This window comes from Papaver somniferum, chromosome 1, assembly GCF_003573695.1.
Source record: "Papaver somniferum cultivar HN1 chromosome 1, ASM357369v1, whole genome shotgun sequence".
NCBI lineage: Eukaryota > Viridiplantae > Streptophyta > Magnoliopsida > Ranunculales > Papaveraceae > Papaver > Papaver somniferum.
Genome location: NC_039358.1, coordinates 184,819,518 through 184,834,468, shown reverse-complemented (window position 1 = coordinate 184,834,468; position 14,951 = coordinate 184,819,518). Strand labels below are relative to the sequence as shown.

The following is a 14,951-nucleotide window of genomic DNA, read 5'->3' as shown; positions in this document are numbered from 1 at the left end:
ATGAAAACAATGGAGACGAAGCAAAAGATGATTGGAGGATTCCAATCCACCAGTATCTAGACAAAGGTACCTTACCAGCCGATGTTAAGGAAGCTCGGAAGCTCGAATCAAAAGCAGTAATGTATAGCCTTCGTGATGGAATAATGTATAGGAGGTCATTTCTCGGACCTCTAATGCGGTGCCTCTCACGAACCTAAGGGAGGTAAATACTCCACGATATACACAGCGGAGATGCAGGCAACCACAACGAAAGAAGATCCTTGGAAATCAAAGATAAAATGCAAGGATACTATTGGCTAAGCATGAACGAAGATTCAAAGAACGTAGCTAAGCGATGCGAAAGATGCCAACTCTTTTCCAGGAAGATCAAAGCACCATCAACGGAGCTAAACTCAGTCATTAGCCCTTGGCCATTTGTCAAATGGGGGGTTAATATTGTTGGACCCTTGATAAAGGGAACCTCGAAAAGAAAATACCTCATCGTGGCTACGGATTATTTTACCGAGTGGGTGGAAGAAAAGCCTTTAGCAAGAATTAGGGACACAGACGTCTTTAAATTCTTATTTGAGAAAATCATATGTAGGTTCGGAATACCAGCCGCCATAGTTTCACACAATGGCAAGCAATTGCAAGGAAAAAACATCGACATGTTGTTTGATACTTTCAACATCCAGAAGAACAAGTCCACTCCTATATACCCTAAGAGCAATGGACAAGCGGAGGCAACCAACAAGACAATAGCGATGAACTTAAAGAAGAAGCTAGCAGCATACAAGAAAAGGTGGTGCAAACAATTACACAATGTCCTATGGGCCTATTGAACTACAAGAAGGTCGGCTACAGGAGAAACACCATTATTACTAACCTACGGGGCCGAGCAGTCATCCCAACGGAGATAATACTTCCAACAACAAAAACAGAGGCATGTGAGAAGAATCTAACAACATAATTGATGTTGGAAAAGCTGGACGACCTTGAAGAAAGACGGGAAGTGGCTTTGCAAAAGATGGTAAATTACCAACGAAGGCTAGCTCGGGAATACAACAAGCGGGTCATCCCTAGAAACTTTGTGGTCGAAGAATACGTACTACGTAAAATACCACCATATCAAAGAAAGAAGGAGTGGGGCAAGTTGGCTCCAACATGGGACGAGACTTACATCATACACGACACTGCCGGAAAAGGGTCTTATTACCTAAGGACCCCCAAAGGTGAAGTATTACAACATCCCTGGAATACAATGTATCTAAAAAAGTACTACCCTGTAAGAGAATGGTGATCACTCAGGAGAAGAAAGGAATGTGCACTAGCCTACCATGTTCTATCCCTGATAAAAGGTATTATAAACCTTACTAATCAATGAATGAAACTTTTTGCTAAAGGAAAGTTAGTTTTGATTAAATACAATTGGGTTAGAATAGACACCCTCCGTCAGGATTGACGATGAGACAAGGCAAGACATAACTGCGCATATGTCAATACTCGGATCCTCGGGGCAATAACTCCCTTCATGAGGCAATAAGAAAAAGTAAGATATCCCGTATAGAGATACCTTGTCGAAGTAAAGCAGTCTTCGCGCTGGACGCGTAGGGTTACAGGAAAAATATTGCCCACGTAGGAACCCTCGCCACCGCAGTACCTTCTAGCCAAAGTAGGATGATGAATGTTCCACCAAAGGTTAAACATATCTTAGAACCTTGTGATAACTTGATTGTGCGGTATAAAAGGACACAATATGTCTAAAAACAAAATATTCATGCAACAACATAAGTGAAATCACAATTTTACCAAAATATTTCTAACATGTCTTAAAAAGTTGCAGATAACAAAGGTTCAAAACCTCACAAAGCATTGTTTCGAAGAAGAGAGACATCAAAGATAGAAAAGATGCCTCAACTGAGGACATAAAAAAACAGGGAGTTTACTTAAAAAAAGCTGGAAACAACAAGAATCAAGGATAAGGAAGACGAGGAAAGACTACTCCTTTAGCCTGGCGTTCCGCTTCCGCAAAGGCGCCATTGATGTAATCAATAGCCGACTTCTCGAACTGCGCCTTCATTTGGGAGGCCTGAGATGCCAGATCCGAGGCTAATTTCTGATTAAGCTCTATCACCTGAGCACTAAGTTGATCATTATCTTGTTGGAGCGCCTCAACCTTGAACTTTGCAGCAGTATCAAATTGACGGGCAATCTCCAATGAAGATTTCTAGCCCTCAAGACGGTTAATCTTAGCATTCACACCAACAAGCTGTTCCTGAAGACCTGCAGAAATAGAAGGGATAAGTAAAAGCGAAGGCAATAATGAATACAAAGGCTACTGCGGAATGAAGAAACCCTAAGCTACCTCCGGCATGGCTAAGGGATTCTTCTAAACTATGTCGGGCCTCAGCAAGGTCAACCTCAACAGCTTCAAGATCCTCCTCAAGGGTATCTTGTTCAGTCCGAAGATCCTCAACATCAATCCGGAGCGAAGCATTCTCAGAGGATAAAACTTGGTACATATTCTCTACACTTCCAATCTATTAACCATGGATGCATGAGACATGGAAGAAGACACGGATCCAGCCTCAACAAGTCTATTCTTAAGAGAACATACCTCGGAAGACAAAACATTACGCTCTGCAGTAACCTTATCCAAAGAAGCATAGGCATCTTCGAAATCTGCATGATACTTTTTATGGATAACTTCTTGGGCTGAGAGGCATTTCTCAACTAAGGAAATATCCTCCTTTTGCTTTAAGATGAGATCCTCTTTCCATTTAAGAGCTTCGTCATATTCTTTACGGAGAGAAGCCATCTGCTTCACAAGATCTGCATTATGAACAGATTCAAGAGAGATTTGGTATTCGTTATGAACAGTCACGTTCATCAACCTGTCGAACTTCTTCTGATAATACCAAACATCGGAGGTCAACTTGGCTACCTGTTTCTGGAGATGTCTAAGATCACTAGATCTACCAGATGGAAGGCATAGGTTGTCTCAGGACTATACCACCAAAAAAAAATAAAGACAAAGATAACGAGAAGAAGAAATGAACCTATGGATTTGGAGGACTCGACAGCCAGAGCAGAATCAGCAGCTTTGCGCCCATTTTCAGCAACTTTAGCAGCATTGTTAGCTCTCTCAAGAGACAACAAAAAAGCCTCCAAGGATCTCTGAGTCTTTTTAAGATCATCCTTGAAAATGCGGGGGGTACAACAACCTCACCCAATATTTCGATTAGCAATCTGTATGGAAAAACTCTAATATACTTTTAAGAGAATCAACTAGACAGTCAGACTCAATCTTAATAAAAAGTATATCAAGGATTTAATATCTCAATCTCTCGATTTGATCTATACTCAAACAAATAGAAATCTCTGAGTCTTTATCAAATACAAGAGATATAAACTTGGATGGTACCAAAGACCAATATCTAAGGATCAATCAATTTCCAATCAACAACCAAAGGTTGGATTTCATAATTGATCGATACAACGCACAACCTGTGATATTTCAATTATATAACAAAATATAATGCGGAATAGAAATAACACAGACACCAGAAGTTTTGTTAACGAGGAAATCACAAATGCATAAAAACCCCGGGACCTAGTCCATATTGAACACCATGCTGTATTAAGCCGCTACAGACACTAGCCTACTACAAACTAACTTCGGTCTGGACTGTAGTTGAACCCTAATCAATATCACACTGATTCAAGGTACATTTGCGCTCCTTACGTCTCTGATCCCAGCAGGATACTACGCACTTGATTCCCTTAGATGATCTCACCCACAACTAAGAGTTGCTACGACCCAAAGTCGAAGACTTTAATAAACAAATTTGTATCACACAAAAAAGTCTACGATAATAGATAAATCTGTCTCCCACAGATAAACCTATGAGTTTTGTTCCGTCTTTTGATAAATCAAGGTGAACAAGAACTAATTGATAACCCGGACTTATATTCTCGAAGAACAGCCTAGTATTATCAATCACCTCATAATAATCTAAATCATATGGTAGTGAAACTAGATATTGCGGAATCACAAACGATGAGACGAAGATGTTTGTGATTTTTTTTTATCTTGCCCTATCGGAGATATAATCTCAAGTAAATTATTTAATTAACTCGTACGATAGAAAATGGCAAGATCAGATCGCTCAACTACAAGAGAAGTAGTTTTGTCTGGCTTCACAATCCCAATGAAGTCTTTCAGTCGTTAACCTACAGGGTCTCGAGAAGAAACCTAAGGTTAAAGGAGAATCGACTCTAGCAAAACCAACTAGTATCACACAGGAGGTGTGAGGATTAGTTTTTACAGTTGCTAGATGTCTCCTTTATATAGTTTTCAAATCAGGGTTTGCAATCCAAGTTACCTTGGTAAAAAAACATTCAATATTCACTGTTAGATGAAAAATCTGATTTATTCAAGCTAATATCTTTCAACCGTTAGATCGAAACTTAGCTTGTCACACACAAATATATTCATTTAGGTTTGAGTAACCGTACCTAAACGTGTACACTTAGTTGGTTCACAAATAGTTAACCAATGGTTAGCCATATGAACACTTTCATATTAACCGTATTCATCTTCTTCACATAACTAGTTCAAATTACTCATAAGAACTAGTTTAAGAGTTGTTCAATTTCTTAGGTCTTTATTCATAGACACAATTGAAACAAAATCGGTTTGATCAATTTGAATCAATTCATGAACAATATAACCACAGTTTGCAAAGATTGCATTCCTTATAATTTATTGTTTTAAGTTCATGAACTACCGATTTGAGAAATAACCAGCTTGGGTACGCGTATGGGTATGCGTACCTTAGATACCGGATTTGAGTTTACAAACTCAGTAGAAATTTTCGGTTCGAAAACTTCCGTGGGTACGCGTACGGGTATGCGTACCTAAGGTGACTGGTTTACTAGTTTTCAAACTACAAACTCAGCAGAAATTTTCGGTTGAAAACTTCCGCTGGTACGCGTACGGGTACACGTACCCAACCTGTCTCCTTCACCAATACCGTATGCACACATATGCACACACTTGGTTCTCGACACATGGATTTATACACTAATGTGCGGACACACTATATATGCTTATATCCATAGTTGGTAATCTCAACTCTACATTTCAATCATTGAAACATTCTTCTATAATGTTATAACAATTGTTATTCACGACTATCATCATCAAAGCTATTTTCAAGATTGAGTCATCATCATGAATTTCGTCACGGGTAAAGATGAAAGTGGTTAAAGCAAAAGCTTACAAACACATATTTCGAGAAAAAGATAGACGAGTAAACTTGGCTCGAAATAACAAATGTGTATGTATGAAAACTATCATACTTATACGACTTTGTCTCAAGAGTAGGAGATAGAGTAGATATACTTTTGAGTGATAGATAAGTTCAAGTATCCACATACCTTTTTAGTTGGATGAAGTTCCACTGGTTCCTCGAGGAGTTCTTCGTCTTCGTAAGATGATCGCCATGGAGTCTAGAGCTCAACTACACTTAACTATCCTAGACCGAGACTTAGTCATAAGTAAACTAGAAATCAAGACATAGTTTTGATCACTAATATTTACAAACATGCTTGAGATAGCAACGCATGCGAGTTCGACCGACCAGTGCTCTAACAATCTCCCCCTTTGTCAATTTTAGTGAGAAAACTATCATACATATGGATTACAAAATAGATAAAACTTTGTAGGTTCTCGTCCACATGCTTGATCTCATTGGTGCTTCAACACTACTCGAAAACTTTGTCTTTTTCCAAGTACTCCCATGATTCCATAGATGTTCAGTTCAACATGATAATTGTTGAAGTTCCGTAGCCATAACAATGAGAAAACAAAAGCTCTCGATCATTGTTATACAATGTCATGGTATTATTACACAACATCAAAGTTCTTATATCACAACTTCGACAACAATACTATGGTGATATGTATCACTCCCACTTAGTCAATACTTCGTCTCAACACGAAAACCACTCCCCCTTACATAATGATCCGAATACCATATGTATTTGTAGTGTGAACTACATATTAATTCTCCCCCTTTTTGTCAATAAAATTGGCAAAGGTATGAAAACGGGATCCTAATGAAATTTTCATGGAGACACTTCAAGACCAAAGAAAAGTATATATCAACTTTGTATAGATGCAATCATAAAGCCGAATCTAAATGCATTCATCACGGAGTTTATAAAGATAAAATATAACTCCTCAAAAATTCCACAACCGCACTCCCCACAAAGATATGGAAATTAAGCGCAAGTTCAAAAGAACTCTCCCCCATTTGATGTCATTCCCGAAAGAACAACAAGAGCGACCTTACTTTCATGAGAAAAGAAGGATTTCTTTGGACACCAAAAACCAAAAAATGATTTTGTATCCAAAAATCTCAATTAAACTAACCACAAGAGAACACGTGATTAATTTAATCGGAATACACAACCAAAATAACCACAAATGAATCTATGATTAGTCTAGTTGGAAATGCTCACACAAGAATACTTATGGAGCCGCACAGTATATACATAAAATATGGATCAGGGAAGATCAATACTGCGGAATATACAAGGATTCATTCTACTTCCGATAACTATTTGCACAATGACATACAACAGACATAATCCTCGTAAACAAAAGATTTTAACCTATCTTCTATCAAAGAATTGACATAATAGGCTTAACTTTTGTTTGTCAAAAGTTCATCGATCTTGTATCAATACATGCATATTGAAAAAGCGGGGGTCTAACAACCACACCCAATATTTCGCTTAGCAATCTGTATGGACAAACTCCAATATACTTTCTAGAGAATCAACCAGACAGTCAGACTCAATCTAGATTTAAAGTATATCAAAGAGTTTATATCTCAATCTCTCGATTTGATCTTTCCTCAGCCAAATAGAAATCTGCGAGTCTTTATCAAAGAGAGATAACTTGGATGGTACCAAAGACCAATATCCAAGTGTCAATCAATTTAAATCAACAACCAAAAAGGTCGGATACTCTAATTGATTGAACAACGCACAACCTGTGATATTTCAATTATATAAACAAATATAATGCGGAATAGAAATAACACAGACACCAGGATTTTGTTAACGAGGAAACCGCAAATGCAGAAAAACCTTAGGATCTAGTCCAGATTGAATACACACTATATTAAGCCGCTACAGACACTAGCCTACTCTAAATTAACTTCGGTCTGGACTGTAGTTGAACCCCAATCAATCTCACACTGATCCAAGGTACAGTTATGCTCCTATGCCTCTGATCCCAGCAGGATACTGCACACTTCATTCCCTTAGCTGATCTCACCCACAACTAAGAGTTTATACGACCCAAAGTCGAAGACTTTAATAAACAAATCTGTATCACACAGAAAAGTCTACGATAATAGATAAATTCGTCTCCCACGAATATACCTACGAGTTCTGTTCCGTCTTTTGATAAATCAAGGTGAACATGAACCAATCAATAATACCAGACTTATATTCTCGAAGAACAATTTAGTATTATCAATCACCTCAAAATAATCTTAATCGACGCAGCGAAAAAAGATATTGCGGAATCACAAACGATGAGACGAAGTTTGTTTGTGATTACTTTTCTATCTTGCCTATCGGAGATATAAAATCTCAAGCCAATTATTTCAATTGTACTCGTACGATAGAAGATGCAAGATCAGATCACACAACTACAAGAAAAGTAGTATCGGTCTGGCTTCACAATTCCAATGAAGTATTTAAGTCGTTTACCTGGTTTAGAAGAAGAAACCAAAGGTTAAAGGAGAATCGACTCTAGCTTAGCACAACTAGTATCACACAGAATGTGTGGGGATTAGGTTTCCCAGTTTCTAGAGTTCTCCCTTATATACACTTTCAAATCAGGGTTCGCAATCAATGTTAGCTTAGTAACAAATCATTCAATATTCACCGTTAGATGAAAACCTGATTAGATTCAAGCTAATATTTCTCAACCGTTAGATCGAAAACTTAGCTTGTCACACACAAATGAAATGTCCAATTTTGGGTTTATGAACCGTACCCAAACATTAACATTTGTTGGTTCAACAAGTCAACCAAATGGTTAGCCATATGATTACTCTCATATAAACCTTATTCTTCTTCACCATAACTAGTTCAAATGACTCAAATGAACTAGTTAGAGAGTTGTTCAATTGCAAGGAAATCTTATGTAACTACACAAGACACAATTGAAGAAAAATCGGTTTGATTCACTCGAATCGGTTCATGAACTTCATAGCCACGGTTTGCAAAAACATTCCTTAGTTTATTTAAACATTAGTTCAAGAACAACCGACTTTAGATATAACCTGCTCAAGTTCGCGGACTGGGTTCGCGGACTTAAGCTCATGGAAGGAGTACACAAACTCCAGCAGAAAATCTCGGGCCGAGAAGTTCCGCAAGTTCGCGGACTTGGCTCACGCCACTTCCAACTTTTCTTGATCAACAAAGTTTAGCAAACTTTAGTTCAAGGAATATGACTTATGCATATATGTGTTTCCACAACAATGCTTATATCCCCCAATGGTCATGTAATCTAAACTCTCATTTCAATCATTGAAACATTCTCAGAGAATGTTATATAGCCGTTATTCACAGACCATTTTTCGTCAGAGCAATTTTCAAAGTTATTGAAACATAACATGACTTTCGTCACTTGGTAAAGATGAATTGGTTAAAGTGAAAGCTTACCAACACATATTTCGAGAAATAGATAGGCGAGATAAACTCGGATCGAAATAACAAATGTGTATAATGAAAGTCTATATATCAATACGACTTTTGTCTCAAGACTAGGAGATAGAGTAAATAGACTTTTGAGTTATAGATAAGTTCAAGTCTCCACATACCTTTTAGTCGATAAACATCCACCAGTTCCTTGAGCAGTCCTTCGTCTTGTATGATGATTCCCATGGAGTCTTGAGCTCAACTACACTTTCTATCCTAATCCAAGACCTTAGCTCTAATAGGCTAGTAATCAAGACTTATAGTTTTGGTCACTAATATTGACAAACATGCTTGAGATAGCAACGCATGCGAGTTTGACCGAGCAATGCTCTAACAATATCCCCCTTTGTCAATTTTAGTGACAAAACTATTAATACATATGGAATGCAAAAAATAAATAAATTAACTTTTGTAGCTCCTATTCCACATGCCTAATCTTCAACATTACTCGAAATCTTCGTCACTTCCAAGTACTCCAATGATCCCAAAGGTTTTAAGTTTAGCATCATCGTTGTTGAAAATCCGTAGCTATAACAACAAGAAAACAATAGTTCTCAATCATTGTTATACAGTGTCATAGTATCATTATACATCATTAAAGTTCAATTATATCACAACTTCAACAACAATACTATGGTGATATGTATCACTCCCCCTTAGTCAATACTCCATCTCACATGGAAACCACTCCCCTTTACATAATGATCCGAAAACCATATGTATTTGTAATGTGAACTACATATTAATTCTCCCCCTTTTTGTCAATAAAATTGGCAAAGGTACAAGAACATGATCCTAATGAAATTTCCGAAAGAGACATTTCATGACCAAAAGAAAGCAAAAATATCAACTTGTTGTTTAGATGCAATCATAAAGCCGAAGCTAAATGCATTCATCAAGGAGTTTATAAAGATACAAGATAACCCTTATAATATTCCATAGCCGCACTCCCCACAAAGATTTGGCAATTAAGCGCAAGTTCAAAAAGAACTCCCCCCATCATATGTCATTCCCAAGGGAACAACAAGAGCGACCTTAATTTCGAAAGGGAAAAGAAGGATTTATTTGGACATAAAAAATCACATACAAGTACGAATTTGAATCCAAAATATTAAATTAACCACAAGAAGTTCATGATTAATTTAACTGAAAATGCTCAACACAAGTAAACTTATGGAGACTTAATAGCACTCAATTATATTAATCACAAGTAAATCCATAATTAATCTAATCGAAGTACAAAATCAAACTAATCACCAAGTAATCAATTTAATTGGTCATACTCACATAAGAGAGTCTATGGAGCAATGACTAAGTTAATCATGAAAACAATCAACCCAGTCATGAACGCTCAAACATAAGAAGACTTATGGAGTCATAACTAAATAACCAAACAAGATGATTAACTTAGTTGAATTTGCTCGACATAAAGTACCTTACGGAACAACAACATATCTAATCAAAAATAATCAACTTGGTTGTTTAGTGCTCAACATAAGACACTTTACGGATCCTCACAGTAATACATAAAATATGGATCAGGGAAGATCAATTACTGCGGAATATACAAGGATTCATTCTATTTTCCATCACTATTTGCATAACGACATTTAATAGACATAATCCTTTCAAACAAAAGATTTTAACCTATCTTCCATCAATAATTGACAATATAGGCTTAAGTTTTGTATTTGTCAAAAGTCTATTCATTCTTTTATCAATACATGAATATCGACATTCGAAAGACTTTACTTTTGACAAGATATGGGATAGTCAAGTTCACGGAAGTAAACACACACATCCCATAACAAACTTGCAATATATAAAATCATAAAGATTAATACTGCAAAAATCATCTTCCAAACAATCTAGAATTAAATCAATAAATCTAAAAACATGAAGATGAAAATGTTGGGTAGATATGTGTAATCACAATAATGGCTATTCCAACCTCTAGTTATTCTTCTAAACAAAAACATAAATATAGAAGATTTACTAGATGTTAAGACCTTTGAAGAATTCTTTATCGTCCCCGAACTCCTTGTCGTCAACAACCATTGGAACATAAGGTTCAATAAGGTAGGAGTTTATATCAATAAACCTTCTTGGCTGATGTTGTCGAACCAGGGCCTTCTGAATCTCATGAGTCTTATACACAAAAGCCTTTATTTGTTGAATCTCCTTCAACTCTTCAAGAACACCAGAAAACTTCTGAGAGTTTGAAGGAATGTCTCTTGGCTTCCTCACATTCCTTCGTTTTCTTTTCAAGGTAGGAGATAACGGAGATTTTTCTTTTTCCTTCATGATTGATGACTTAAAAATCACATTAACATCTTTTCCATCAGAAGATATCATGCTTGGAGTATCCATAACGTATGGGTTTGTGAGAGGAAATCACAAATTGAACTCAACAAGTAGTCTTGAGATAAAAAGAAGTCACAACGAAGGAAACATGAATGTAGGGTTTAGAAACCTTTAAACAGATTCGCACACGTCCAACTCACAACCCTATAAAGAGTGGAATTGTCGATAATAACCCTCATTTGATAGACAGGAAGAAAAAAACTAAGAAAAGAAGAAAGAAAACTTTTCCTAAAGCCTAAGAGGTACAAAATCATTGTCTCTTTTGATCAGGCACATGAGACAAGATTTCCAAATCAACACAATCAAGTTGCGTTGCGGTGAACAACAATTTGTCCACCATTTTCCTCTTGAGAGGAATCCTCAGAATTTTGTCTATCGAAACGACTTGACCATACTTTCTTCTCTAATGGTCTTGGTTTATCCTTGGAAACTAACTTCTTAGACGAAGATAAGATCCTACATACCTCAGCGGTCTTCTAAGCAAGTTAAAGCTTCCTTGCTAAATGATTTGCTCTTCGTTGAAGTTTGTTGACGTGCCTCAATTGGTGTTTGTACTTGTAACACCTTGAAAGTTCATGACCCTTTAGAGAACAATAGGAACACGTCAAACTAGGATATAAATCATGCTTTTGAGATGTGTATGCAGCTAGACACATGGTGGAACCTGAAACATTACAAACAGAGTTTCCAAAAAATGGGTCAATTTTTTCTTCCAAATTAGTTGGATTATCTTCTGAAAGAATATTGAGATTGATGTATGTATTTCTACAGTTATCAAAATCAATATTTTGACCAAGAAGTGCAACACTTGATTTCTCGTCTTCATTAGAATCATAGATGTCAGACATTTCATCAAGACTTGCAGCAAGACCTTTGTTCCCAGTATATTTTCTACGATTTGGACACTCGTTTGCAAAATGACCAAATCCTTTACACTTAAAGCACTGAGGCATATCATCATCATCAGTCTCATCTGTTTCCCTGTTTTTAGGAGGAATACGATTATGAGGTTTAACTGATGCTTTAGGTTTATCTCTGGAGAACCGTTTACTTCTCTTCAACAGAAGATCTCTAAACTATCTTGTGATCATCGAGACTGACTTGTCAAGATCTTCATCCGATGAATCTGTCTCAGAATGATCATCTTCAGAGATATACACTTTTTTACTCTTATCAAGTAACTTAGTGTCCTTTTGTGCTTTGAACACAACATTCTTAGTTTTGAATGAATGTTCGTGATCAAAGATCTTAAGCTTCCCAACTGATTGCTGTCGAATGCGTCAAAAATAAATTACACTTTCTCACTACTCAAAATATATAATACAGCAAGGGTAAGAAAGGATCGTTCCCACAGAGATGTCTAGGTTGTCGTTTGTTTCGATTTCTTATATAAACAAAGGGGGATTTTTCTGATTTTTATAAAGTAAACTAAAAAAAAAGCAAAGAAATAAATAAACAAGCAAATCAAGATATAAATATATTGGTTAAGGATTTCATCTTCAATCACAAACATGTTTTCAACACAATAACTAGAATTAATATTTAATCTCCCATTATCAAAGGCCCTAGGATACCTTGATCGCAAGAATATCCCGCTAATTTCCTCTTGTCATCAACAAACACATTAAAAGATGCGAATATGAATTATATCTAAGAGAACAACCTAACGTGTAAAAGCACTAATCAAGTTTAATTCCCTAGATGCATTAAGTTCTATGAAATCAGGCCAATCAAAGCAAACAAATGTGTAAAAGCACTAATCTGATTTAACAAAGGTCATAAATCACTTGCGATTACTAGGATGCATCACTACAAGCAATGACCACAATTATGCTACTTGCATTCAAGGTATACCACTTTTGCGTATAATAAACCTAAACTAGCAATAGATGTGAATGCAAGTTCAATCAATTGTCCACTCAACTAAACAAGCAATCAAATCATACATGGCGATAAATCTAGTGAATCATGATCGATAATTATGAGACAAAACTAATTTATTGAACAAGAAACATGCTTTGTGAAATCAAATTAATCCATAACCAATAATAAGATAAACTACTCATGTTAATGGGGTTCATAACAAGAAGAAAAATAAAAGTTTCCATGTCTAAAACCCTAGAACCAAAAGTAGAAGTAAAGATAAGATTCCCCGAAGTGTGAGAAGAGGGTCCTTTATATAACTTTTCAGTTCTGCCCATCTCACTTCGAGTAAAATTCCAAATCACTTGTCCACCGGCCAGTATGTTTCCTTGTCATCCAGTCCAAGCCCGTAGCTCATTCTAACCCACAGGCCCATAAATTCACTTGCTATGCTTGTCAGTCTTGTGGAACTGACAAGCATCTCCAACCCTTTACCACCAGCACCACAACCTTAGAAATCTCCAGCTCTCAGCAGCATCATCTCTATATTGCACAACTGCACCAGCCAACTCTGTACATCGCCACCAGCTTGCCATTCCCATAACCTGTGCTATTTCCTGCGGTAGCTGCTTGTAATAACCAACAACAGTACCAGCCTTGACCATTATGCGGCAACAACTCATTCTCAGCTGCTTCTTACATTCTCACTGCAAATAACCCCAGATACTCGAGCCATTTCTCAAAACCATCGCATGTAGCTTCATTTCATTACTGCCAAGATCCAACTTCACACACAAGCAAAACTGCAACACTCTCTAGCACCAGTTGCAATACTACTTCACCATTCTTTCAACGACAACAAACCACATCCCTACAATGGGTCTCAGCTCATCCACAAACCCATTCTAGCACTCTTCTCACATCTGCATTAGCCTGTAACAACAACAATTCTCAGTCTCTTCATTGCATAATCCCTTGAGCATTAAACACCACATACCCATAGCAGTTTCAGTACCAGTACTAGCACATTCAAATCCTTGTAATTGAGTTCAATTCAACCATTGCAACTTCAATCACTCAGCAACACTGCCACAGGCTCAGCCCTAATTTCCTTCTTCTATCATCGATGGCACACGCGCAGCTCACTCATTTCAGCATTACCCCTGCATTGAGCTCACAAACATCCATGGCAGCAACATCTCCCACCTGACTTTACTCAGATCCATAAGCGAACCCTTGTATTCAGATCAATACCAACTGCAAATTCGAACACGGCATTCAGTGAACCAAACCCTGCACTAGAGCTAATACCACCAGCGGTAGTCACTGCACATGCCAAATAAAACCATCCATTCTGTAGCCGTTGCACTTGCACCTCGTTGCTGCATCAAAATCATTAGAACTCATGGCAGCATCCTGCTTTAACTTCATTATGCAGCTTCAAATCCCTGTAATAACATACATCCAGAGCATTCCTGCGATGTCCATCTGCTTTGCAATTTAGTTCCATCTCAGACTTAGGCCATAGTTCACTGCATCATTTGTACAACACCATTTCATTACTATGTAGTGATGGAAGCAACATCATCTCAGCTAACCTGCAATTGCACCTACAAATTCATCTCTGCATTAACAACAACTCTGCTCCAATCCAACAATCAACCACAGACCCATTCTGGTCATCAATTTCTTCTCTGCGAAACCCATCGATCTCTTGATTTCACTTCATCGTTCACAGTGACAAAAACCCTTAATTAAATTCAGTTCATACACATTTCAGATTCAGAATCCAACATCAAAACCCTAACTTCGATTTCATTAATAAAATTAACCCCCATCAACAATTTCCGGTTCAGCTTCAGTTCCACCATCATACCCAAACTCAGACCACCAATTATTCTGCGTCTTGTCTTTTTTCTCATCTTCAGAATCATCATCCATCAATCCCCTGAATCTGT

At 37.2% G+C, this 14,951-nt stretch overlaps 1 protein-coding gene across 1 annotated transcript; it reads right to left on the bottom strand.

The window, feature by feature from the left end:
- Positions 1-2,206: 2,206 nt before the first annotated feature.
- Positions 2,207-13,658, bottom strand: LOC113355605. Its single transcript, XM_026598511.1, has 4 exons — positions 13,504-13,658; positions 2,597-2,954; positions 2,345-2,519; positions 2,207-2,262 (listed from the first exon to the last, which is right to left on the bottom strand). The coding sequence occupies exons 1-4, from the start codon at positions 13,656-13,658 to the stop codon at positions 2,207-2,209; spliced, it is 744 nt and encodes a 247-aa protein (XP_026454296.1).
- Positions 13,659-14,951: the final 1,293 nt, after the last annotated feature.